This window comes from Trichosurus vulpecula, chromosome 4 (assembly GCF_011100635.1).
Source record: "Trichosurus vulpecula isolate mTriVul1 chromosome 4, mTriVul1.pri, whole genome shotgun sequence".
NCBI lineage: Eukaryota > Metazoa > Chordata > Mammalia > Diprotodontia > Phalangeridae > Trichosurus > Trichosurus vulpecula.
In genome coordinates this window covers 212263481-212290504 of record NC_050576.1, presented here as the reverse complement: position 1 = coordinate 212290504, position 27024 = coordinate 212263481, and the positions used below count along the sequence as shown (strand labels likewise).

Below are 27024 nucleotides of genomic sequence, written 5' to 3'. Positions count from 1 at the left end.
AATGTGAACCTAGATCTCAGGTAAAAAGTCTTGGTAAAGAATAGAATGTTGGAGAAATTTTTGCAGTTCAATTTTTAAGTGGAAAAATATCATCCATTGACTAAGGAAAAGTTTATTCTATTGGTGCCAAAGTTATGGAAAGAATTGATCCTTTTCCTTCTTCTTTCCTAGTATGAAAACAATTTGCCCCTATAATTTATAGATTTAAAGATTCCTGGGGGAAACACCATGCAGTTAAATTACTTGCCCATGGTCACACAGAATATGTGTCAGAAGCAGGACTAGAAGCCACATCTTCGTAATTCCGAGGCTAGCTCTCTATCCTAAGGAGCCTCTCTCTAACTACTTATTTCTTCCACAATTTCTGGGAGAAGGCTGAGTATATAATATACATTCAAATTCTTCCAGAATAAATCTACATTACTTCACCCGGAGCAAGAGGTAGATTTTTATGCATAAGCAGATTACAAGGGAAATTTCTGGTGCTAGTGACCATTTTGGACTACCGTGGACAATTTATATGTCTATCTGTGAAAGAAATTTACTCCATGATATATTGGAATAGGGATGAAGGCTGAGTAATGGTACGGAAAGAACAATGGATTTTAAATCAGAAGCCTTGAGTTCAATTCATTGCTCTGTTGCTTACAGCTGTGGGACCTTGGGCATGTCACTGACTTTTTGGGACTCAATTTCCTCATCTGTAAAATGGAATGGTTAAGCTAAACGGTTTCTATGACCATAGGATCCTAAGATGGGCTAGTTTAATTTTCTTTTTCTTTCTTTCTTCTCCTTAGCGACTGGTAAAGATAAACGCTATTAGGAAATGGCATCACCTAAAATTGGAATGCAATAATAAATACTAATAATAGCAGATGATATTTGTAGAACACTTTAGAATTTACCAAGTCCTTTAGATATGTTATTTCATTTGATTCTCATAACTTTATAAGAGACAGATACACACATACACACACACACACGCAGAACTATGCTTCTGTAACAGGCAAGAGGAAGAGAAGGTGCATCTATAGGACTAAAGAGTCTGATGCCTAGACCAGTGGTCTCCACACTTTTTTCACCTTGCACCCCATTAGCAAAACATGTATTTTCATACACCTCACATTTTTTTTTCTTTTTTGTAGTTTAGATCTTCAATTTTTTCACGGTATGAAACAACTAGTATGTTAACTCCTTCCACCTGTAATTTATAGATTTAAAGAGTTTCCTGGGGGCACTGAAAGGTTAAATAACTTGCCCATGGTCACACAGAGTATATGTCAAAAACAGGACTAGAACCCACATCTTCCTGATTCCAAGGCTAATCCCTCTATCCTAACTACCTATACCTACTATACCCTTGTATATTTCTCCCAGCAATTGTAGAAGAGATAAGGGGAGAGAGAGGTTAGAGTATACAAATTATATGAATGTGCTACTCTGCTATTACAAGACATACAAGAAGAAAAAGTTTACGGGATAAAGATGAAATAAATAATATTTTAAAATAAATAATTATTCTTTTTAGTGAGAGTAATGGGATTAAATATGCTTCATTATTTGAGAAAAATCTCTATGTATATCCTGGAGGATTGGGCAAACTTGTAAATAATAATTGTTTGTTAGTAATTAATGATTCAGTTAATTTGATCACCGTAGCTAGCCAACTAAACAGATGAATTTCCTTTTTTAGCTACTTTTTTATTAGAAGATACATAATGTAACAATCTCTGTAACATAAAATATCTTGGGTCATAACAGCTAGAGCATAATGGCTTTAAAACACAAATCATTTTTATCTATGTGTAGATATTATCACACGCAATGCAAAAACAAGGAAAAATGAATGGCCTCTTATTTGAATTCAGCAGGAAGTTTTCCATCTAAATGCATTCTGCTTTATATGAGCTTGCTTAATGGATAGGGTCATACTTTAATTTCCTATTGCTCGGATACTTTAGTTGTGTTTTTGTCTGAGCGTATGGAACATCAAGAAAGCCATTTTGGCCGGACTCTAGAGTGTAAGGAAGGAAAAGTGATGCATAAAAAAACTGGAGAGGAGTCAAATTCTGAAGGGTATTAAATGCTAAATAGAGGTTTGTATTTGTTCCATAAGTCAACAGGGAGACACTGGAGTATCTTGAGTAGGGGTCAGGCTTGTGTTTCAGGAAAATCGTCTTGTGGGGAAGATAGTATGGAGTGGGTCTTGAGGCAAGAAGACTAAGTAGGAAACCGTTGAAAGTGTCTAGGGGAGAAGCGGTAAGTGCCTAAATTAGGGTGGTGGCTGTGGGAGTAGAGAAAAGGGAAACAGATGTTGTGTAGCTAGAAGTAACAAGGTTTGGCAACTGACTGGATCTGTGGTGGGGTGAGGAGTATGGGATGATGATGAGGTTGTAAACTTGGGTGACCAGGAGGAGGGGATACTCTGGACCAACGTAGGGAAGTTCAGATGATGGTTGAGCTTGGACAGAAAGATGACGGCCCATCCATGCCTGCTTATCCTGTGCAATTCATTCTGTACTACCCAAAATAGGTAACGTATATGTAATCAATAAGCATCTACTATATTCAGACACCATGCTGGGTGCTAGGGATAGAAACAGAAAGAATTAAATAATCCCTATTCCCAGGAAGTTTAATACCCCATCTCCCTCTGAGTGGGGTCCAATACTGTCATGAAGTAATTCAGGGGAAGCTGGGGAAGAGTCTGGGGAGAGGAGGGAGATGCAGATATACTTTTCCCAAAGGCAGTTTCTGCTGTGAGTGCATCTGTTATGGTTAGCTTATAAATTCTATGAGGGGCTAGCACTTTAAAAAAATATGGGCAGAGAAGGAAAGTTGAGGGCTTGCACAAAGGAGGGAGGGGGATAAACGTGGAGGAGTGCTGGGCAGATAATGGCTAAAGGATAAGTATGGTTGTGCTCAAGATACGTTCTACAATTGGTTCTTGTGGAGTAGGCAGGATGGACCCAGCTCACCCTCAGATTTGCTGAACATACAACGTTCCCATAACCCCTAGCTGGAGACCACTGGCCTAGACAATCACTTTCATCACATCCTTACATTCACTGCCTGAAGGTGCTTATAGATTGGTTTGATTGAAGACTTACCTGTAATTGTGTAAGGGTAATAGTTCCAAGCCTTCTCTGTAACATAAAATATCTTGGGAACAACAGCTCTAGCCCAGCTAGGCAATTTGCTACAAGGAAGAGGAAAAAATAAATTAGAAATTATATAATGGCCATAAAAAGCCATTCCTAGAGGAAGTGGGAACATTTTGTCACACACATAACATACTCACTTGACTATGGTCTTTTTTGCTATATAAGAAGGACTAATTATTTCATACACATAGTCGCATCTTCTTAATATGTACAAAAGGGATACAAGTTGCTCATGGATTAGGAAAAAAAGAAAGGTCTGCAATTGAACTCACTCCCGCTAATTTGACAAGGAAAATGACAGTAATGCCATATCAAGAAGGTGGTGTTGAAGGAAGGCCATCTCGTGGAAATAACATGGCCTCTGCCACAGGATAGGTCTCCTGGGATTTGAGACTCTATAGCCTTATGTGGTGTTGAGTGAATAAGCACAGGTAAGTGGGGACACAGATTTCAAAAGCCAGACTCTGTCCTTTTAATTTCTCTGAGTATTAAGAGTGGAAAAGAGAAACAAGGGGTTTTGCAAGAAGGGCCATAATATATATGGGGCCTGACTACATGGACACTTCACTGAACTCATGCATGAGGCAGCTGTTTTCGGAGATTTCTTAAAAGAACATCAGTCCCAAATTCTTTTGTAAACCTAAAATTTTAAACATTTTTTTCTTTTCTATTCACTATGAGTGCTTAATCTTTCCCTTGATCCAATTTACATTTCAGACAAACTGGATTATTAGCTGTTCTACAATCACTTTTAAAAATTATTTTTAATTATTTTTATTTTCAGTTCCAAATTCTCTCTCTCTCTCTCTCTCTCTCTCTCTCTCTCCAGCCCCTCCCATCCCCATTAAGAAGGCAAGAAATAGGATACCCATTATACACATCAAGTCAGGGAAAACATATTTCTGCATTAGCCATGGCTGTGCTACAGTTTCAATGTGTTTTCTTTTACCACCATGGGTTTCTGCAGGCTGCCTCCAAGGCCTGGAAGATATTAACTGTTACTTAGTTCCACTTATTAAATTTTTTGCTTTCTTCAAGTATCCTGCCCAGCTCAAGGTACTACCTCCTCAAGGACACCTTCTGATCAAATCTCTTCTTTGCTCCAAACACTTCGTATTACACTCATTCCTTCAGAAGAATGGAAACCCTTTGAAGATAGAGATTTTTCGTTTTTATCTTAAGTCCAGTACTAGCACGGTATTTGGCACACTGTAAACATGTAATAAATGATTCATGGAATTAAAATTAAAAGTCATCTTCCCAGTACCCTTGTGGAATGGAAATTCCTGGAAGGCAAAGCCTGTCCCAGTTTCTTCATTTTTTATATTCTCAACACTTTGCGCACAGTAGGTACTTAATAAAAATTTCATTGAATGTTCATGAATTACACAGACCAGGCCCTGAGAATCCTCCATGAAACTCGAACTTGCTTGTCTTTTTCTTTCAATGCTGAATCTTGGATCAAGGTAGAAGTCTCTCTTTTAATCTCCCATTACCATTTTGCAATTTTCTCACTTTAACACCTGTAGGACATTGCTGGTGTCTAATGTCTAATACATTAAACCTGGAAAGATGTCACAGTCTTTCAATTCCTGAGAATTGCATTCTGGGAGCAAGGCAGGAAGCAGTTTTTAATTCCAAGTAGATATAACCAACAAAAGAGATTTTTAAAAACAACACAAAGCCCAACAACTCTTCCTGGATTTGTGATTCAAATGAAACCAGAATTCAGGAAGCACAGAGAGCCCCTGGATGGAGAAACATTCAAATTCTCTTCTTTTCATATGGCTGAAGGTTTCCATGATTTATTTTGTTTTCAGACAGCTATTCAGACCCTACACACATACCTGGGATCTTTACCAGGATTAAACCAAATGATGAAATCGAAATTTTCCAAACAGGAGAGAGCATCAGACCAATGCAACTGCTCTCAGGTGGGATGTGAGAAGCCAAGCTGAAGCAGCTTTATAATTCACCTAGCAATTCTTCTTGCACTCCTATGAAAATCATCCCAGCAGTAACTGTCCATTTACCTTACACTCATACTGCTGAAATGGGCAGATCTGCCCCCTGGAAGAGGGTTTATAAGCTTCTAATAATGATTGACTCCATAAGTCATTGGGGTTTGAGTACAGTGGGAGTTAGTGCTCACGACTGGGGAAATAAAACTGAGCTTTCAGGCGAGATGAGGCCACAACCAAAACCATACATGAATTTACTTTTGGCTGTTCCCACCCCACACGGTTTTGCAATATTGGGCTATGTCGGAAGCCATGGATTCCACTCACTGGCAAGTAGTGTTCTCATGGGTTTAATTTACTGAAACAGGGTTGGACAACTGCCCACCCAACACAGACCAGGCAAAGCTCCAAGACTTCAGGGCAACCACACAACTTATAGAGGCTTAAGTCACTGATGTTCACTTCCCCTGTGGAAAACTGCCACCTCAATTTAATTCAACAGGCATTTATTAAATGCCTACTGTATGCCAGGACAAAAAAAAAAAACCAAAACAGGCCCTGTACTCAAAAGGCTTACATTCCCACTGGGAGGAGAAAGAAGGAATCAGAGAAATTAGAGATTAACCAAAGCAGAGATGGACATGCTGGATATGGGGTCAGCCACCAGGGGTTGGGAACTTTCAGCCTCAAGGACTTAGGTGTGGCCTTTTGACTGAGTCCAAGTTTAACAAAACAAAACCTTTTATTAAGGGGATTTGTTCAATGAAGTTTGGATTCAAAGGGCCACACTTGAGGACCTACAGGATTACTTGAGGCCATAGGTTCCCCACCCCATACTAACTTATGCAAAGGTAGAAGATGGAATGTCACCATTCTGGAGAGCAATTTGGAACTATGCCCAAAGGGGATACGCTTTGACCCTGCAATACCATTACTAGGTCTGTACACCAAGAAGATTTTAAAAATTAAAAAAGGAAAAGGAAAAAGAACCTATATGTTCAAAAATATTTATAGCAGCTCTTTTTGTGAGGTCAAAGAATCAGAAATTGAAAAGACGCCCATCAATTGGAGAATGGCTGAACCAAGTATAGTATATTATTGTAATAGAATAATATTGTACTGTAAGAAATAATGAGTAGGATGCTTTCAGAAAAAACATGGAAACCTTTACATAAACTGATGCAAAATTAAATGAGCAGAACCAGGAGAACACTGTATACAGTAATAGCGATATTGTATGGTGATCGACTGTGAATTAGTCAATTATTCTCAGAAATCTAACATCCAGGACAATTCCAAAGGACTTAAGATGAAAAATGCTATCTACACTAAGGGGTATGAATAGGTTGATCTGGAAGAGGAAGGAAGCATAAGCTATTACTAATCAGCCCTAAAGAGGGCCATCGTCTTATTCCCATACTACCAGTAGGCAGCTTATAAAAGCAGAGAGATCAGCCCTCTGTGATGGCATTCATTAAATGAGCCTGATACTGTGGTTAAAAACTGACTGTGCTGAAAAGAAAGACACCCTTCCCCCTAAACCTAAACTAAGTTCCTTGATAGTAAGGATTGCCCATGGAAGAAATTTAATGAGGGAGGAAGGAAGGAAGGGAGGGAGGGAGGGAAGGAGGGAGGAAGGGAGGAAGGAAGGGAGGGAGGGAGGGAGGAAGGAAGGAAGGAGGAGGGAGGGAGGAAGGAAGGAAGAAGGGAGGGAGGAAGGAAGGAAGGAGGGAAGGAAGGAAGGAAGGAAAGGAAGGGAGGGAGGGAGGGAGGCAGGAAGGAAGGAAGGAAGGAAGGAACGAAAGACGGAAGGAAGGAAGGAAGGAAGGAAAGGAAGGGCGGGAGGGAGGGAGGAAGGAAGGAAGGAGCAGAACTCTAAGGAGTCTGTTTACTTAGGTGGATTTCCCTGCTGTATGTGAGGTCTTAGGCACAAGAGTCCAAGAGGTTGGGGCGTACTTGGCTTATCCTTCTTAGCCACAAAAAGAGCCTGCTGAATCTTTGACATCTACTTAAAGGATCCAAGGATCAGATTTAGAAATGGAAGAGACCTTGGAGATCACCTCCTCCAACAACTCCACTGTAGAGAAGAGGAAACACAGTATAGAGAAATAAAGGAGCTTACCCAAGGGCACACAGGGAGTAAAGGGCAAAGTGAGGATTAAAACCCAAGTCTTCAGACTCCAAATCCAATGGCCTTTCTTCTGCACCACACCACCTTCTACAACATACCTTAGTATCTTGGGCACACCACCTCTGCCAGAAGTCTCAGGCACCTTTTTTTTTGGAGGGGGGAAGGCAGGGCAATTGGGGTTAAGTGACTTGCCCAAGGTCACACAGCTAGTAAGTGTGTCAAGTGCCTGACATCGGATTTGAACTCAGGTCCTCCTGACTCCAGGGCCAGTGCTCTACTCACTGTGCCACCTAGTTGCCCCCAGGAGTTTTACACAGCATCAAATTTCATTCCCTTTTTGAACCATCTGAAAAAATCTCTTGGCATAGTCCCATTCCTCATTAAAACAACTCACATCTGTCCCTACAAGACTTTTTATGACCTAGAGAGCATTCTCATCACAACAACTTTGAGCTAGGTAATCCAAATACTGTCCCAATTTTATAAAAGATGGAGCTGAGGGAACCAGTGCTCTCAAGAAGAGGCCTTCTGACTCTAAGCCCTCTGTTGGAAATATTGGAATAGTGAGTTATTCATAAAAGGCTATCATTTTCCCGAACAAGGAAAATCTGACATTGACAATAAGATTTTATTTGACTCTATTCTGGTGAGTTTCGAAAGGAAGCCATCCTGTTATCAGTTATTTATAAGACCTGGGCCTAAGGAATTTGCAACATCTTCTATGCTAAGCCTCCTGTAAATTTTTAAACCTCCTAACAAGCCTCTTCCTAGGCATCCAATTCCCCTTGGAGAGTCATTATTTGCATCTAATTCCCCTGAGAACGTAAATGTTTTTTCTCCCGACATCAAGAACTTATCACTGTCTAAAAAGGAAAAAGAAATTTAATTAGTTCCCACGGTTGCTGCCACTTTCATGATCTCAGCTGTCATGTGTCCTACAATTCTAAGGAGTCATCTCTGCCATTCAGATTCTCCATTTAGTGTGAAATATATTCCAGTCTCCTAGTAGATCAAATAACGTCTCCTACTTCTCCATGAAAAGAAAAGAAAGGTGGCACCGTGGAACGAACACTGGCTTTGGAGCCAGAAAATTCCATTTGGGCAGAAGTGACATCGCAGGACTCAAAAGTCAGAAAGAGTTGAGTTCCAATTCTGCCTCAGACATTCTCTGACTAGGTGACCCTGGGCAAGTCACTTAATCTCTCTTGGCTTCAGTTTCCTCATCTGTAAAATGGGAATGGGAATCAAGGAAAGCACAAACATTTATTAAGCTATTATAATTATAATAATAATAGTATTTAATTTTACATATTTAATATAACAAAATATTATTATAATAGTATCTACCTCCCAAAGTTCTTATGAGGATCAAATTAGTAAATATATATAAAAACAGCTAGGCAGCACAGCGATAGACCACTGGGCCTTTAGCCCCAGTAAACAAGGCCAGAATTCAAATCAGACCCTTACTAGATTTGTGACCCTTGGCAAGGCCCTTAATCTCTGTTTGCTTCATCTATAACATGGGGATAATAACAGCGCCTCCCTCCCAGAGTTGTTGTGAAAATCAAATGAGATATTATTTGTAAAGCATAGGTACAATGCCTGGCACGTAGGAAGCTTTATAGAAATGCTAGTTATTATTATTATTAAAGTCATTTGAAAACTTTAAGATGCTATATAAATGACAGCTGATATTATTATTAGTTTGGAATTATGGTTTTGCCCTTCACCAGATGAGCAACCTGAACCTTGTCTCAGTTTTGTCTTCCATAAAATGAGACTGTATTTGTACTATACACCCCCCAAATTAACTTACATTATATATATACATATGTGTATATATATATATATGTATATATGTGTGTGTGTATTTATATGTGTGTATGTATATCCCAGTAGTATGGATAGATATCAAATGAAAGGTTATAGTACTTCGCAGCCATAAAATTGCTATATAAATGCATCTACTTTTATTATTCTCTACATTAAAGTTCTTTTCTTCAGTGTGGTATGGAAAGGACCTTAGATTTCAGAGTAAAAGCTGCGAGAAGTCCTACCAAGCTACAAAGGCTTTGAATCCAGGCCCACTGACTAAATGTGTGTCATCTCAAGACCAGCCTAAATTTGGAGGGAGAGGTTTGTCCACCAGCCAGGCTGTCCATGTAAATTTTTCAAACACAGCATTCATGAAAAATGTCAACTAATGTATCAGTAGAGGGAGTATAAAATCTTGGATCTTTGAAGTACCTTCTCAGCAGAGGGTCTCACCCCCTATTTTCAAAGGAAATAGGAGCCATCTGCCATGAGCTTATAATCTTTTCCCACTCTCCATCACTAAGCAACCCATTTTGGGTCCTCTCTTCTTTCTAGGCTTTTATGACACCACTCTCTCTTGGTTCTCCTCCTTCCTTTCTGACCACTTCTTCTCAGTCCCTTTTGTTGGTAGTTCTTCCATGTCATGACCTCTAATGACAGGCGTCCCCAAAGGTTTTGTCCTTGGTTCCCTTCTGTTTTTCATTTTATACTATCTCACTTGGTGACTTCCTAAGCTCCCATGGATTCAGTGATCATCTTTATACAGATGAATCCTAGATCTATATATCTGGCCTTATTCTCTCTGCTGAGTTACAGTCACACCCGAAATGGATGTCCCATAGGCACCTCAAACTCAACCACTTCCATATCACCTTTTTTATGAAGGGTTTTTAAAGCCCTTCATAATCTGGGCTCTTTCTGTCTGTCCAGGCTTCTTACACTTTACTCACCCTACCCCGTGTGTCTTTCAATCCAGTGACTCTGACCTCCTTGCTGTTCCTAGCACAAGACACCCCATCTCTTAATACTAAATTTCTACTGACTATGTACCCCAGGACTATAATTCTTTACCCTTCCTCACCATTGCCTCTTGGTTTCCATCAAATCCCTGCTAAAATCCTACCTTATACAAGAAACTTTTCTTGCCTTCTCTCTGAGATCACCTCCAATTAACTCTGTGGATATCTTGTTCATACCTAGCAGTTTACATGTAGCTGCACCCCCCCTCCAATCAGATTTTGAAGTCCTTGAGGACAGGGTCTCTTTGGCTTTCTTTGTGTCCTTAGCACAGGGCCTGGCATATAGTAAGGTGCTTAATAGATGCTTGTTGACTTGACATGACATGGGCTCCACCTCCTTAGAGGTCTTCATTCAGAGGTTCTAAGACCATTTGTTGGGTATGGAGATGCAAAGATTCTCTTTTGGCTATGAGGGAAATGGGATTTGTCTGTCTCCTACTACTTCCTGAGAGGCGAACATCCACTTTAAGAGAGGTTAATATGTAAGAAAAAACCACCGATCAGGAGAGATCTGAAGACCTTTCTTCATGTCCTACTTCTCTCACTAAATAGTTGTGGGATCTTTGGCAAATCCTTGAAGTCTCCTCCTGCCATTGGTAAATTCTTGCCTGGAACCTCCATTCAAGCTTGTCCCTGAGCTGGCAAAATCTTCCCCCTTTCCTTCCCCTACTTTTATGTGCTGTCTTCCCCTACTAGAATTCAAGCTCTTTGAGGGCAGGGGCTGTCTGTCTTTCTGCTTGTATTTGTATTTCCAGTCCTGAATGAAAAAGAGCTTGTCTATATCCGTCATCTATCTATCTATCTTTTAGGATCTGTTTCTTTATCTGTAAAATGAGAGAATTAGACTACATGATCTCTGAGGCCTGTTTTAGACCTAAAATATCTATGGTGTTCTGTGGGGAAAATCTGTCCACATGAAATAATATGTCCACCACTTTTCTAGTCTTTCAATGGAGAGTTCAACCAGACAGTAGACAGGTGTTCATGAAGGGAAGGAGCAGGCTTGTTCCTGTACATTCTGTAGGTAAACAATAAATATGCTAATCCTTTGAAAAACAGCATGTAAATAAGATGCTATTATGTCAATTGATTTCTGTAATTGGACTCCAGTGTTTATTAAGAACTGATTCAACTTCTTCTCCATGCCAAAGGTGCCACTTTCTTTTATGGGCTCCCTTTCCAAATAGCCCAAGATCAGTAAACAGAGGCTGCAGTGGGAGAAAACGAGCAATAGGAATAATTTTGCACTTAGCTCAAACAGCTTGGCAACAGGAACAGCAGATGGAAGAGACAGGCCCAGACTCCGGCCACATGTCTTCTAAGAGATTTGAACTTGAGTGGAACTCTCCACCAACTTACAAAAAAACCATTTAGGAATACTTGGACTAATTAGATTTTACCTAGCTCCTCTTTCCTCCAGGAAAGAAATTAGGAAGAGAAAAGGAATGCAGGTCAGCTATCCTGGTATAAATACCCTGGAAATAAGGGTGTTCAGAACAGGTTGAGGTATAACATTCCAAAAGCCTAAAGATGAAAAATGCTATCCACCTCTGGAGAATGAACCATGGAGTCTGAATGTAAATCAAAGCATACTATTTTCTCTTGGGTTTTTTGTTTGTTTTTTCTTTCTTGTGGTTTTCCCCTTTGGTTCTGATTCTTCTTTCCAACATGACTAATGTAGAAATACGTTTAAAAAAAAAAAAAAGAAGGTATAGCAAACATCTCCAAAACACTTCCCCACATCCCTACACACGTATATATAGGTATGTGTGTGTGTGTGTGTGTGTGTCTGTGTAATGTAAATAATAAAAGTCGAGGGCAGAACCTGTAAGAGTGGGTGTAGTCATTGATATCACCATGCACCTCGGGTTCCAAGTCAGTCAATTCTTCTTCCTCACCCTATACACTGTTACTCCATTCTTCATTTTCCACATTTGCCTCCCCTTCAGTTCCACTAAATCATAAACTACTTTTGAGGATAGAATATTTCACCTGAATAGTACAAATCCCACAGGGCCACATATGCTATGGGCCACTGTTTAGTGATGAAAATGAACTAGGAGGATGTGTATAAATGAGACATTCAGCTATAGTCACTCAGTTTGTGTCTGAGGCCTGGTCAAGTCAACTCCGTGTGCCTGTATTTCCTCATCTATAAAATGAAAAGATGAACTTAATGGTGTCTAGGGTCTCTTCTAGAGTTAAATTCCATATATGTGGATGAAGTCTGCAATCCCACTTTGTCCTGGCATCTATTCTCTCTCTAACCAGAAGCTTCCCAAGTAGATAGGACAACAATTGTGATCTTAACTGGGTTTTCTCATTGGCCTGTCTGTGTAGGCCACCATGAAATACAGGGGAAGGCAGAGAGCCAGTTCCTCAGCTTGGGAAGTAAACAGAGGAGATTTTAGCCAAAGTTTCTCATTTAATGCCAACAATACATAGTCACATTAAGGAACTTACACAATCTCACATCCTCAAACCCTAAGGACCATTCAAGGGTTCCTATGTCATGCAGAAAGGGGCCATTTACACTTAATGACAGAAAAGACAGAATGTTCTTTCCTTATGCAGCAAAGACACAGTGTGGTGTTTAGGGCTGGTGGGAGATATGTTGTTCTCTCCACATGGATCAAATCAGATATTAGAGAGGCATCATAGTTAGAAGTTGGCAACACTCCCTGATGGGCACCTGCCAGGACAGGCTAATTAATCTAGCATCCATGTTGATGAAGAACATGACACTTCATGACTGAAAAACAAACCCCAAAATAGATTCCATCTTTTCTCCAATTCCAACCCCCATGCTAGCCACACCTCTACCCTAACTCCAGACCAGATTCTCTCCCCCAAAGCATTCCAGCAGGAAGGGATTAGGAACACGGTATGTAAAGAGTTGTTGCAAAAAAGGGTAAAATTAAAAATATTGCTCCCATCTGATTTTGGGTGACAGTCATTATCTAGGGAAAGAGTTCTTCTCTGAGCTTCAATGAACTTGTTTTTATTTTTAAATATTGATACCTATGTTTCAATATAATCAGGTTTCCATGGTGATTTTCTGCCTTTTTTTATCCATTTAAAAATATAACTTTTAAAAAGGGTCGACAGGCTTCACCAGACTGCCAAAGGGATCCATGACACACAAAAAAGTCTAATAATGTCTAATCTTGAGACAGGCACCATGGCACAGTGGATAAAGAGATGGGTGACAAGATAGATAGAGTTTTGGCCTAGGAACTCATATGACCCGAGCTCCAATCCTGTCTCAGACATTTACTATCCAGTGGTCCTGGGCAAGTTCCTTACCATCTCAGCCTCGGTTTCCTCATCTGTAAAATGGAAGCAGTAATAATAGCACCTACTTCGTAGGGATATTGTGAACATTAAAAGGGCTGTGAAAACTTTAAAGCATTCTATCGATATAGGAGGAAGAAAGCAATCATTTATTATGTGCTAGGCACTTTTATAAGTATTATTTAACAACCCTGGAGGTAGGTGCTATTATTATCTCTACTTTACAGTTGAGGACACTGAGGCAGGAAGTTAAGTTATTAGCTCAGACTCACACAGCTAGCGAGTGTCTGAGGCCACATCTGAACTCAGGTCTTCCAGACGCCAAGTCTGGCGCTCTATTTCATCACCTAGCTAGTTCTGGCACGTGAGGTACCTTCTGCTAAGGATGAAGAAGAAATTAAAAAGCTCCAGGAATGCACCCTGAAAATAAAGAAAAGACAGACTGTATGAGGGTTGCTTATTATGTATGTAGAAGGAGAAGTGATCTCTGATTGGGCCAGAAGACCACTGAGCTCAATGTTGCTGCATGCCTGCAATGAGATAGACTTGAGAAAGACTGAAGAAGCAGTGAATCAGGGCTTCAGAGAGAAGAGATGGTCCCCTCAGCATGCCCCTTGATTCTCAGCACCTGCACCCTAGGGGTTGCTAAGAGCTGACTTCTCCAATGAGAATGATTTATCCTAATATGCATGACTCTTCGTGGTTTTCTTGGCAAAGATACGGGAAGGAAATGGCAATTTCTTTCTCAAGCTCCAGCTCATTTTTCAGATTAGGAAAACGAAGCAAACAGGGTTAAGTGACTTGCCCAGGGTCACACAGCTAATAAGTGTCTGAAGCCAGATTTGAACTCAGGAAGACAAGTCTTCCTGACCCCAGGCCCCACACCAGGGGTGTAGAACCTGCGGCCTCAAGGCCATATGTGGCCTTCTAGTTAGGTGAGGCCTTTTGACTGAGTCCAAGTTTTACAGAATAAATCCCCTTTTTAATGGGATTTGTTCTGTGAATTTTGGATTCGGTCAAAGGGCATCACTTGAGGACCTAGAGGGCCACATGTGGCCTCGAGGCAACAGGTTTCCCATCCCTGGTCTACTCTATCCACTGACCAGAGAAGTCATTTCCACATTTGGTCAACGGTGGACAGTTTATAATTCATTATATATATATATACTATATATATATAGTTCATTAAACCTATCTGCCTGTGGTATCTTTCCCATCATAACAGAAGTTCTTTGAGGGCACAGTTCAATCTGTGCTCTTCTGTGTATGGCAAATACCTCATATAGTGAAAGACTCCATAAAGATTTATAGTTTTTTGTATATTTGAACATGCACAAAAATAAAATAACTGTACTGTTCTCTGTGCCTCAGAGTTTATCTTCAATGTGGGATGGGCTCATTTTACAGTCTCACAGTCCATCAAACATCATAAGGGAGGGTAAGATAGCATCTTAAAAACCATTTTTCTCCTAGGACTGAACAGAGGCTTTTCCTCCTAAGCCTTCTCTATTCTTTATGAGTACAGTATCTTCCCTAATGGAATACCAGGGAAAAGAGAGTGGAATCGTCTACCAAAAAACCTGATGAATGCCTGCCCTCCTGTGTCTTCTTCAGCCCTCTTTGCTCCAGGAGAACTCCTGCTCCATATCTGTCCTTCCTTCCACTCTGCCCTTCAGAATTAGGGATGCCAAAGCAGGAGAGTGAAGAACTAATTATTTTAGGGAAATATCCTCCAGGGCCCAGCCCATAGCTCAGCTACCATTGCAAAGCAACAGCTGGTTGGTTGTTGAACTGGCTCCAAATCCTGGGAATTCACAGCTATTAATAACTGAGTTGGCTCAATCTCATTTGCATTTCATTATGATGCAGGAATTCCCTAGTATTACATCCCTGGGCAAATGAGAAGAGCTTACTTTAATCAGAGCACAGTTTCTCCAGTTAAAGGACAGATCCTGAGAGAGTTCATGGAAACCTTGGTAACAGGACCCAATTCTTTCTGCAGTGAAAGAACAGTCCAATTCAGTTGGGGATTCAGTATCACAGGGATTGGGAGAGTAGGAAGGGGTGGAAGTTTACTAACCAATGGGGAAAGAGCAGTAGTGGATGGGAGAAGGTCCACTGATGAAGGCAAGTGAGCAGTTTGAGGACTACTTCTCTTTGAAAGAACTGACTATTCCCCTGGCGCTTATACTTGGTCACTATGCTCAATGAATCAGTCTTTGGGTATTTTCCAACTTTTATTCACAACAGTGTGGGCCAAATGGGAGGGCCTTAGTTTGGGAAAGCAACTGAAGTGTTGAGGAAGGAATTTTGTGGAAAATCAATACACAAATTTTCATAGCAAGACTTTTTTGCGGTATCATGAAACTTAAAACAAAGCCGAGTGGCCATCAATTGCAGGAATAGCTGAACAAAGTGTGGGATATGAATGTAATGGAATATTAATGTGGTATTAAAAAATGATGAATATGAGAAATTCAGAAAAACAAGGGACTACATATAAACTGGGGCAGAATGGAGTAAGCAAAAGCAAAAGAAATGCACAATTATTAGACAGATATAGAGATACATAGGCATTTATTAAGCTACTATTATGTTAATCTGCGACAGGCACATAGGAAAGACAAACTCTCCCTTGAGGACAGTTGTAGAAACAATCCCAAGCACTTAGGCTATTTTTTCCTTTAAAAGTATTGAGATTGTCTCAAGACTTAACTGGCTGAGTGAACTAAGGTTAAGGCTAGTCACATACCTTCCTGGTGGCCTAAATGAAAAGGAAAAAGCCATCCCATGAAGAGTCTCCTTAGAGAGACTCCTCTTTTCTGGCTTCTGACCAGCAGACCATCATGGCCAACAAAGGAGGGAAGATGCACATAAATGAATGCATCACGTCTTTGCTGAATGTCCCTTCTCTGCTACAGCTGAATGAAGCTCATTTTGTTAAGTCTTAGATGATCTGCAAGTGTCTCATTTCATTTTGACAACAAACCTGAAGCACCAGACCAGCCTGAGGCAGGTCTGGCCTATAAGAGGAAGGATGTATCATTCTGGCATCAAAGAAACATGGGCAATCAGGGCTTTAAGATTATTACTTTGCTGCCGGAAGTCAATGGTTTACAAGCCATTCATTATATAGTGACAATAAACCAGGGTCACTGTGGTACTGAAAAATCTCACTGACTTTCTGGATCTAGCTCTGAATTGTTTTCCAAAATGGCTGGACCAATTCACAGCTCCCCTAACACTGCAATAGTGTGCCTGTTTTCCCTCAATCCCTCTAACAATTCTCATTTTCCATTCCTTTTCTTTTTTTCACCTTTGTCTATCTGATAGGTATGAGGCAGAACTTGAGAGTTGCGTTTCATGTGGCTATTGATAACTTAGATTTATTCTTTTGAAAAAAACTTACTGCCTATTGATTAGGAAATGTCTATCATTCTTTATGTTTTAATCTGTTCGCCATATATCTAGGACATCAGATCTTTATCAGAGAAACTTGCTACAAAGGTTTTTTTTTTTACCTTTTTTACCTTTGCCTTCTAAATTTAACTTCAATGGTTCTGTTTGTTCAAAACTTTTCAAATTTTATACAATCAAAATTGTCAATTTTATCTTCTATGATCTTCTCTGTCCTTTGTGAACTCTTCCCCCATCTCTTGCTCCTCTAATTTATGTCATACTTTATGTCTAATTCACGTATCTATTTGGCATTTATCTTGGTGTATGATGTGAGGTGTTGGTCTATACCTAATTCTGCCAGACCGCTTTCCAATTTTCCTAATACTTTTTTTTCAAATAGTGGTTTCTTTTTTTTTTTTTTGAGGGGGAAGGCAGGGCAATTGGGGTTAAGTGACTTGCCCAAGGTCACACAGCTAGTAAGTATGCCAAGTGTCTGAGGATGGATTTGAACTCAGGTCCTCCTGACTTCGGGGCTGGTGCTCTACTCACTACGCCACCTAGCTGCCCCAAATAGTGGTTTCTTAATCTGGAAGCTGGGGTCTTTGGATTTATCTGGCTGTGTTCATACTTCTGCATCCTATGTATCTAATCTTTCCAGTAATAAACTTCTCTATTTTTTTTAACCAGTACTAAATAGTTTTAATCATTGCTGCTTTGCAGTATAGTTTGAGACCTGGTTCCCACATCCAATATAATAAAAATTATAACACTATGTAACTTAATATACAGATTCAGTGCCATCTCAATCTACCTACCAAAAGGTCACCTCATAGAACTAGACAAAAAAAACTGAAAAACCAAAATTTATCTGTAAGAACAAATGAACTATACCAAGGGAAATAATCAAGGAAAAAACTGGGAAGCAAGAGAGACTAGCCGTACTCATTCTCAAATTCTATCAAAAAGCAGTAATGATCAAAACTATTTGATACTGGTTTAAAAAATAGATTAATTAAAGGAAGAAATTAGGCACAGAAGACCCAGGGGCAAGTGGGTAGTGTTCCATAAACTCAATGCTATATACTATGAGTTAGAACTTTCTAGCTGACAAAAATGCTAGTAAAATTGGAAAGCAATTTGGGAGAAAGGAAACTTATATCCACATCTCACACCATATGCTACAATAAGTACCAACTGGATACATGACATTGCGATAAGAAAGCACAATATAAGCCAATCGAAGGAGCAGAGAATGAGATAACTTTATTAAGAACTTTTTTCTATAGCAAAGAATTTTAAAGGGGGTGCCCCTCAACTGGGGAATGGTTGAGCAAAATATGGTATATAAATATAATAGAACTTTATTACCCTATAACAGTCAATTTTATCTTCTGTGATCTTCTCTGTCCTTTGTGAACTCTTCCCCCATCTCTTGCTCCTCTAGTTTGTTTATGTCATACTTATGTCTAATTCACGTATCTATTTGGCATTTATCTTGGTGTATGGTGTGAGGTGTTGGTCTATATCTAATTCTGCCAGACTGCTTTCCAATTTTCCTAATATTTTTTTTTTTTTTGCAAATAGTAGACAATAGGGACGGTTTCAGAAAAACCAGAGAAGATGTGTATGAACCGATGCAAAATGAAGAGAACAGAACTAGGAGAACAACTTGTACAATCACTATGTGGAAAAGAAAAAAAAAGGAAAGATTTAAGAATTCTGATCAATGAAACAACCAGCCACAACCCCTGAAGATTCATGATCCTCGAGCAGGTTTGCTACCTCTTCACAGAGATGTCATACTCTAGATGGGCAGAAGATATTTTTAGACATTGCCAATGCGTGGATTTGTTTTGCTTGACTATGGTTATTTGTTGGAAGGGAGAGCTTTTTACTTTTTTTGGAAAGGAGACTGGTGATGAAAAGAAAAAAGAAGGATTTTTTTTAAAATGCACCAGAAAGAATGGAAGGAAGTCCAGAAAAACTGAACAGTTTTGGAATTATTTTGTTGAATTTATTATATAGTTTTTGAAAAACACGATGGAGATTAGTTATTTCACACACTATTCTCTTTTTCTGTTCTTTGTAAATGTAAATGTTCATGTTTGATGATGTTTGTCAAGTTTAGAATAACAAAACATTAAAATTAAAATCCCAGGGGGGGAAAATTGGAGGCCCAACTATTTTCCTTCCTATGAATGCTATCATTTGATTGAAGGAACAAAAAGAAGTCCTGTGACATTTAAGACAGGATTTAATCTTAATGTCATTTTCATTGGGGGGTGGGGTGAGGAGATGAGGTAGGAGAATCAAGGAGCATGGCTGGTGCCCAAACAGTATCCGGAACCAATACTGGAAAAACAGGAAGATGACAGCAAGGCAGAGATGACTTCATTCTTAGTCAAACATGAAACAAGAAAAGGCAATCCTAAAACTTCCAAAGTAAAATAAAAGTTTAGGAGTTTTTGCATATGCTGAGAAGGTAAATTCATCAAGTAAGCTAGCTGGTATACCAAGCAAAAGACAGTTATCACTTTAACCCAGAAAATGGTTTATACTAGGAATCATTATCTCTAGTTAAATTTGATCAGAGCAGGTTATGTGTGAGGTGCTCCTTGAATTAATACCCTATATCAGATTGCATACTGTCCTCGGGAGGAGGGGGGGAGGGGGAAAACATTTAGAACTCAATATCTTACAAATATGAATGTTAAAAACTAAAAATTAATTAATTTTAAAAAAAAACAAGAAAAGAAAAATACAGAGAGGCAAAAAAAAATATATTCACATTTGATCAAGAAGTCCCCAAAGGAGGGAAAGCAGCCGGCAGGTCTCACCTGTTGAGATACACCCGCTTCTCTGTGAACTGCCCATTGCCATGGTTAGGATCTTCAAAGGGCTCATTCTGGACAACCTCTACCCCTTCACCACGGTCACTCTGCTCATGGCTATGTTTGCTGATCATGTACAGTTGTCCTATCTTGTACTGCAAAGAAAAAAGAAATAGAGAAGTTAATTCCACTGCCTTTCATCAACATCTAGCCAGGAAAAAAGCATTTATAAAGTATCTACCATATGCTGTCACTGTGCCAAGTGCTTTTTACAAATACAATCTCATTTGATCCTTACACCAACTCTCTGAGAGAGATGCTATCTGTCATCGTCCTCACTTTGCAGCTGAGGGAACTGAGGCCTAGAGAGAGAGGTTAAATAAATTGTCCAGAGTCACACAGTTAGTATAATGACAGCTGGTACTTTAACAGCACTTTAAGGTTGGTAAAGTGTTTTCCCTTTGTTCTCTCATTTGATTCTCGTCAACAACCCTGAAAGGAGCAACTCAAATGTTTCTAGAAGATTAGCCACACATCCTTCAACTCATCAGTGTATACAGTCCATGAAGGCTGAAGACTGGAGGCAGAGGAGTTATGTTTTAGTGTGGGGTGGCTTGTAATCCCCCTTGTCACCGTGATGATGACAGTGTCACATGGAGGCACATATGTGACCTTAGACAAGTCACTGAATTTCTTTGGGGCTCTTTTTTTCTGGTATATAACACATAGAGGTCAGATATTTAGTGCACTGTTCAATCCCAAAGCCCCCTGATCTTATATTTTCTCAGTTATCATCTCTATGCAGAGGAATCCCAGATCCATACATCCAGCCCTACAATCTCTCCCAAGCTCCAGCTTCACATCACCAACCATCTACTAGACATTCAGGGTCTTTTTAAATTAAATTTTGCTCTATTTTCAAACCAATATGTGCCTTTTCTCCCTCATACCGTTCCTCCCTACCCTTAACCCCTGTTGACAAAGCAAGAAAAACAAAATCGCTGTTATAAACATGTAGTCAACCAAAATAAATTCCCACATTGGCAATGTCCAAGAAAAAATATGTTTCAATCTATCAGACATTTTGAGCTGGCTGTCCCATAGGCATCATAACGTCAATATGTTTGAAACAGAATTCACTCTCTTTCTACCAAAACACTCCTTTTCCAAACTTGCCTATTTGGGGTGAGGATACAACCAGCCTTCCAAACACCTAGGCTTGAAACCACAGTGTCATCCTGTTGTGAGTGAAATCTGAAATAACTAATGAAACAAAGGGTTGACATTCCCAAGCATATTGATTTATTGGCAAGGTGTACAATAGCATAACAAATTGAGACCAGGCTCCCCCCAAAAGTACTGGACCCTGAATACTGGGGGAAACAGATTTTATACACTAAAAGCAAACAGTTAACAGGATATAAACCAGGACATAAGATTGGTTAATATGATTTCTAATTGGAGGAAAGATTAGGGAATTTCTCAGTTGGGGGCGGGGAGGGATGAGCAATTTTTGGGAGCTGGAAGGTGGAAAGGGAGCAGGTAGACTTTCCCAGTTGTAAAATAGGATGTCACTCAATTCCCATAATTAGCAAGCAGGTGGAATTTACAGAAAAATGAAATTTCATTCTCAAAATGGAGTCTGTTTTACAAGATGGAGTCTGTTTGGTTCACACAATTCTCATAATTCTTTCAATACCTGACTCCTCTCTCCTTCTCAACCAACATATTCAACAAGTTGCCAAATCTTATAGTTTCTATCACCACAATATCTCTCATAGACATACACTTACCTCAACTCATAAGCCACACCTTAGTTCAGGCCTTTGTTACCTGTTTACCAAGCTATCATCATAGTCTACTACTAATTGGTCTCCCTGCCTGAAGACTACCCCAAATTCCTATTCCACATAGTCACCAAAGTGACCTTCCTAAAAGCACAGCTCGGATCATATCACTGAACTCCTCAAACTCCAGAGATTGTCTACTACTTATAGGATAAAATATAAACTTTTTTATTTTTGGAGCTCTTCACAAAGTAGCCCCTTCCTACTCTAAGAAGGATAATTAAGGAAGCCCTTCTGATCTGCTCTGGTTGGTGTAGTTCCCATGGCTATCAATATGTGTCTTGGCCCTTACTAATGATCCATAATAAGGCCTCTTTCAATGAGACACGTGCTATGGCCACTCATTCAGAAAGAAATATTCACTCATTAGTCAACTTCTGCCTTCCCATAGTTAACAGCCATCAGGATATGCCTGGGTCATAAATTTTGGTATGGCAAATCTCAACTGAGTAAAAGATGCTAAATGATGGCCACAGAGGAAGAGTATGGAAGAGACAAAAGGAAAATGGTCTATGCCTTAACGAAACTCCATTCTCCAAAGAGAAACAACAATTCCATAGACAAGCAAACATAAAATATATTTGCTGTTGCTTAGTTGTTTCAGTCATGTCCAAATCTTCGTGACCCCTTTTGGGGTTTTCTTGGCAAAGATACTGGAGTGGTTTGCCATCTCCCTCTCCAGCTCATTTTACAGATGAGGAAACTGAGGCAAAACTGTGCCCAGGGTCACACAACTATTAAGTGTCTGAGATTAGATGTGAACTCAGGAAGATCATTTTTCCTGATTCCAGGCCTGGCACTCTATCCACTGTGCCACCTAGCTGCCCCATAATATATCTACAAAATAATTATTTTGGAAGGGAGAGAGTAGAACCAGTAAAGGCCTTAAGGTAGGTGGTGGCATTACCCTAGGGATTCAGGAAGGCAGATGGCGGAGATTCTGAAAGGCAGAGATATAGAGGGAGAGGATTCCAGGCATAGGGAAAGCCTACGCAAAGGCCAGAAGTAGGAAATGGAATGTGCCATAGGGAGAACAGCAAGTAGGCCATTTTGGCTGGAACATAAGAGTGTGCAGGTGAGTAATGTAAAATGAAGAACCTCCTAAGATCCCTTCTAGACCAAAGACTCTGTTTAGACTCAAGGAGGACACTAGACTTGAAGTGGCTCTTAGCCATTCAAAAAAGAAATCAAATCAGGAGAGACACATAGCCCTCGTCACTGGGTGTAAGAGAAAAATAAAATTTTAAATAAGTGGATGTGAACAAAAATCAATAAAAGACCAAATGTAGTTCTGGAAAAGTAAATAAAAGATTATAAATAATTCTGAAACTACAAGGTAGCAACAAGGGTAATTGGAACATTCATGTTGAAAAAGTCTCGTTTACATATATTCTTGAGGAATTGCCATCAACACAGACTAGAACAGATGATGTGAAAGAAAAAGCAAGGCCAAGCAAGGAAGCAAAAAGCTAAGGATGTTAGTAGTTATTGTCCCCTGTTGTCATGGTAACTGGGAATAGGCCCTAAGGGGCTGCCATAGGATGGGGGGGGGGGGATGGAGGGGGGAGGTTGAAGGCAGAGATAGGAAAAAGACAGAGAACGAAAATGAAAAAAAAGTGTATTTTTAAAACAGCTGAAGATAAATACTAAAAAGAACACAGGGCTTTGAGTCAAGAGACTTGGGTTTGAATCCTATTTCTAACACTCATCTTTGACCATTTGTACAAGTGATTTAACCTCTATGACTGATCCTTAGGTTCCCTATCTGTAAAATGTGAATAGAATTGGTTTGAGGAAGCTTTGTAAATCTTAAAATAAGTTACTTGTTGACTAGTATGTATGCGTGTGTGTGTGTGAATTTATATATACATACAAATGTACGTGTGTATATTATGTATATATCATATATTTAGGTATGTGCAAGTTATTGTTTCATACCTAACATACATGTATTAAATAGTCTTTTTTTTTCTTTTTTCCCTCAAAGACCAAGGTTGCCTAGAGAAGAAAAGAGTCACAGATTAGAAAGCTATCTGGATATTCACTCTATAAAGAAATACACGCTGAAAAGCAAGTAGAAGTTACTCAGCTGCCCCGTGAATTGGAGATTTGTGAACTGAAACAGATAGTGCTGAAACGAGATCCAAATAGCGTCCCAGCAGCGAACTGCTTTAGCAGTCCAGGTTCCAATAGATATATATGAAAAGAGAGGTAGACAGACAAAATCAATGAAGTGTCTAGGGCTGCTGCCCTGACCCAAAAGACCAACTATTTTTGCCTCAGATGAACAAATCAAGCCAAATCACCCCAGAAAGGATATATCATGTACTCATAAGAGCATTGTTTTGGTAGTAGCCAAGAAATGGAAGCAAAGTGGGTACTCACGGATTAGGGAATGGATACATGAATGTCATGGAATATTATGGACCTGCATGAAATGGCAAAAGTGAGAAATTTGGAGAAAGAGGAAGTTTTATATCAACTGACAAGAAAACTATGCACAGTAACTACAACAATGTGAAAGAAATAAATGATTGCTAAAAGACAGCTGAACTCTGAGTAGCTAAAAACCAATGATGATCTTAGAGAACAGATTAAACAAACACACATCTCTTCTCTCTTCAGGGGCAAAATGTCGTGGACAACGTCATATCAAGTCATTAAGGGAATGGTCTTACTAAACTGTTTTCCACGAAATCACAAAATTGAAGAGTTAGAAGGGCTCTGTCTCCATTGCCACCTGGTCTAAGCCACACACGCAAAAAGAATCTCTATCCTAAAAACTTGACAAGTAGTCGCTCAGCTTCTTAAAGACCTTCAAGACCAGGAAATCTACCAACTCTCAAGGCAGCCTATTTCCACTTTTAGATAGTTGTAATTGTGATGAGCGTTCCCTCCACCCTAAATTTGCCCTTTCTTTGCAGCTTCCTCTCCTGGTTCTTCCCTGTGGGGTCAAACAGAAGTATTAGGCAACTACTTGCTCTGCTGTCAGTTACAGAGCTACCAGTCAATCCACCCCCAAGCAGAGAGAGGTCTTACTGTTTCTCTCATCTTTCTTGTTCACTCCAATATAGTCTTTTTTTGTTATTATCCTTAGCTTCCTTTCCAGGTTCAGCTCATTCTTGAACATTAGCACCTCTGATAAGGTCAAATATTTCTGCACGTTTCTTTTTAAAATACAAGTTGGTCAGGTTAGTTCCCTATGCAGTCATACTGATTTTTAAAGTAACTCCTATTTTTCATCCTCAGTGGAATGATTTCTCTTTCATGTCTTCAAAATCTCCTTTTGAAGCAAACCCCATTCCTCCTGGGATGACTTTCCCAGTAGAATTTTAGTCCGTATGATCCTACATGTCTTTTCTTTGAACCTTTTGAAATTTGCTTTCCCAAAATCTAAGACGCATGTCAAACTATACCAGCTTTCCTCTCCTCTTGGAGAAGGAAATGGAAAACTACTCCAGTATTTTTCCCAAGAAAATGGGGTCACAAAGAGTCGGATACAGTTGAAACAATTCAGCAATAACAACAGTCAGAAACCCTAGGATGGAGGCATCATCTCCCCCATCTCAGTAACCAGTCCCTCCTGTTTAATATGAATCAGATCCAGAATAGAATTTTTCCTTTTTAGTTCCTCCATGACTTGAAAGATGAAATTTTTATTGGAGAAAATAAAGGAGCTGTTTGCTGTTCTGCTTTTTACCAGAGAAAACTCTAGACGTATGCTCCAGACATACATACTCTATATTTCTCTGTATCAGACTATAAAGCTGATTGCCCAATTCTTCATCGATTTTTTCTTTCTCTCCAGATGGTCTATAGTCTACGTCAAGGACAAAGTCTTTTCTGTTTTGCCTTCTGTTGTCTTTTCACTCAACTGTTTCCTACCAGGACTCTCCACCCTGATTCCTAGATTTTCTCCCATTAGTATATCTTAATACAGAATTAATTAGAATTAATAATCTTAATATCTTAATAAATCTCTCTTCCCTCTTTTCCCTATCCTGTTTCTTTTGAATCAAGCATGCATAATTAGACCCACATCCTTTTTTATGGGTTTTATCCTACCAAGTCTTAATTATACCAGTGAAATAAAATTTGCTTCCTTGCATCAGGACCTCTTACAGCAGATGTCCATTTGTTGGGTATATTATAGTGAGGATTCCTTTCATGTATGGATTGGACTAGAAAGTTATTAAAGTCTCTTGCAACTGTCAAATTCCGTGATTCTATAATCTTTTGGGAGTTTGTATATACACATTTTAGCCAATGGTGTTTCTACTAGCTCTTTTCTGGGACTTTGCTTCCTGTGAACTTCTGGATATGTCAGCTGTTATTCTTATTTCATTCTACCTGTCCTCTCTATAGTATCTCTCTTGGTAGGTACACTGTGTTGGGAAGCAAATGGCCTTTGTTTTCTTTGAGTAACTCAGTGTATTTCATTGAGCCTTGCTAGGTACTGGGCCCCAGGCCCAGAGCCCTGTTAGGTGTGGAACCTATGTGGGTACGATTGGTGACTGGGGTGGGGCCCAAGATGGGGCTGGCTAAGGGGAGGTGTTAACTCCAGAGCCATGCCCTATTGGGTGTTAACCTATGTGGATGTGAACCTCCCAGGGTCCTAAGGGGAGGGGCCAACTCAAGAACCAATCACCAGAGCCTGGGCTCTGGTCATTCAGATGACACTTGATGATGTTAAAAACTCTATAGGAGGAGAGAAGACAGCTTGAAGATCCTTTTCTGTTGGAGCTCTACCTGCAGCAGTGGTGGCGAGGTGACTCTGGGCCAGCCCTTGTTCCGAGCTCCCAGGCTGAACCTAGGTGTTGGTAACTATGAATTGTATTGGGTCTATCTGTTGATGTTTGTAATTTGTTTTGAAGTTCAGTGTGCTGGCTTTTTCCCCTGAACCAAGTGAATGATATTTGTATGCTGAATTAAAGTAAGCTTGTCAACCCCTTCACTTTGCTTTCCTTATTAAGGCAGATCAAAAGAACCTGTGCTTTCCCAGCGTGCCGGCAGCTTTCTGGGTGCTGGCTGTGGGTGGATCTTACACCCCCACAGAAGCTGCTAGCCGGATTGTTAAAACATACACATAAGTAGTTGTCTTCCTACACCATCTTTTTTCCAGTTTAAGATCCTAAAATACTTAGCAAATACATTCTTAGCAACGTTTGGTAAGTATATTCCATCTCTGTCCATGAATTTGTCATGCCTGTATTTTAAGCCATGGTACAGAATTCCCAATCCAAATCCTAAATCCCATTCTCAGACAATGCCTTCTTAGCCAACTCTTTACTTTCTAAATCAATTTTTCTCTCTCTCATCTTAATGGGAGATGGTGAGAAAAATGCTTTCAATGCCCTTATGGTCTTCAGGTTTTTTTGTCCAAGACAATGTAATCTTTGACAATTTCTTTTTCTGTAAGGAAGAGTTCAATTTGGAGGGTGGGTTGAGGGATGGAGGGAGGGGTAGTTTCAGAAATAATTTCAATGTAAAAACAGAAAGCATCGATACAACCTTTTTCTAACTACCTATGATCAAGAAGATTGAAAGAAAAGCTACGAGA

At 39.7% G+C, this 27024-nt stretch overlaps 1 protein-coding gene across 2 annotated transcripts in view; it reads right to left on the bottom strand.

The window, feature by feature from the left end:
- The window catches only part of PITPNC1 (phosphatidylinositol transfer protein cytoplasmic 1), a 363762-nt gene that overhangs the window by 187824 nt on the left and 148914 nt on the right, over nucleotides 1–27024 (bottom strand). For both annotated transcript variants that reach the window (XM_036756452.1, XM_036756453.1), the window contains exons 2-3: nucleotides 19624–19772; nucleotides 3111–3199 (exon numbers count right to left, since the gene is read on the bottom strand). In XM_036756452.1, coding sequence (XP_036612347.1) covers nucleotides 3111–3199; nucleotides 19624–19772 — 238 coding nt within the window. The remainder of the gene's footprint in view (nucleotides 1–3110; nucleotides 3200–19623; nucleotides 19773–27024) is intronic.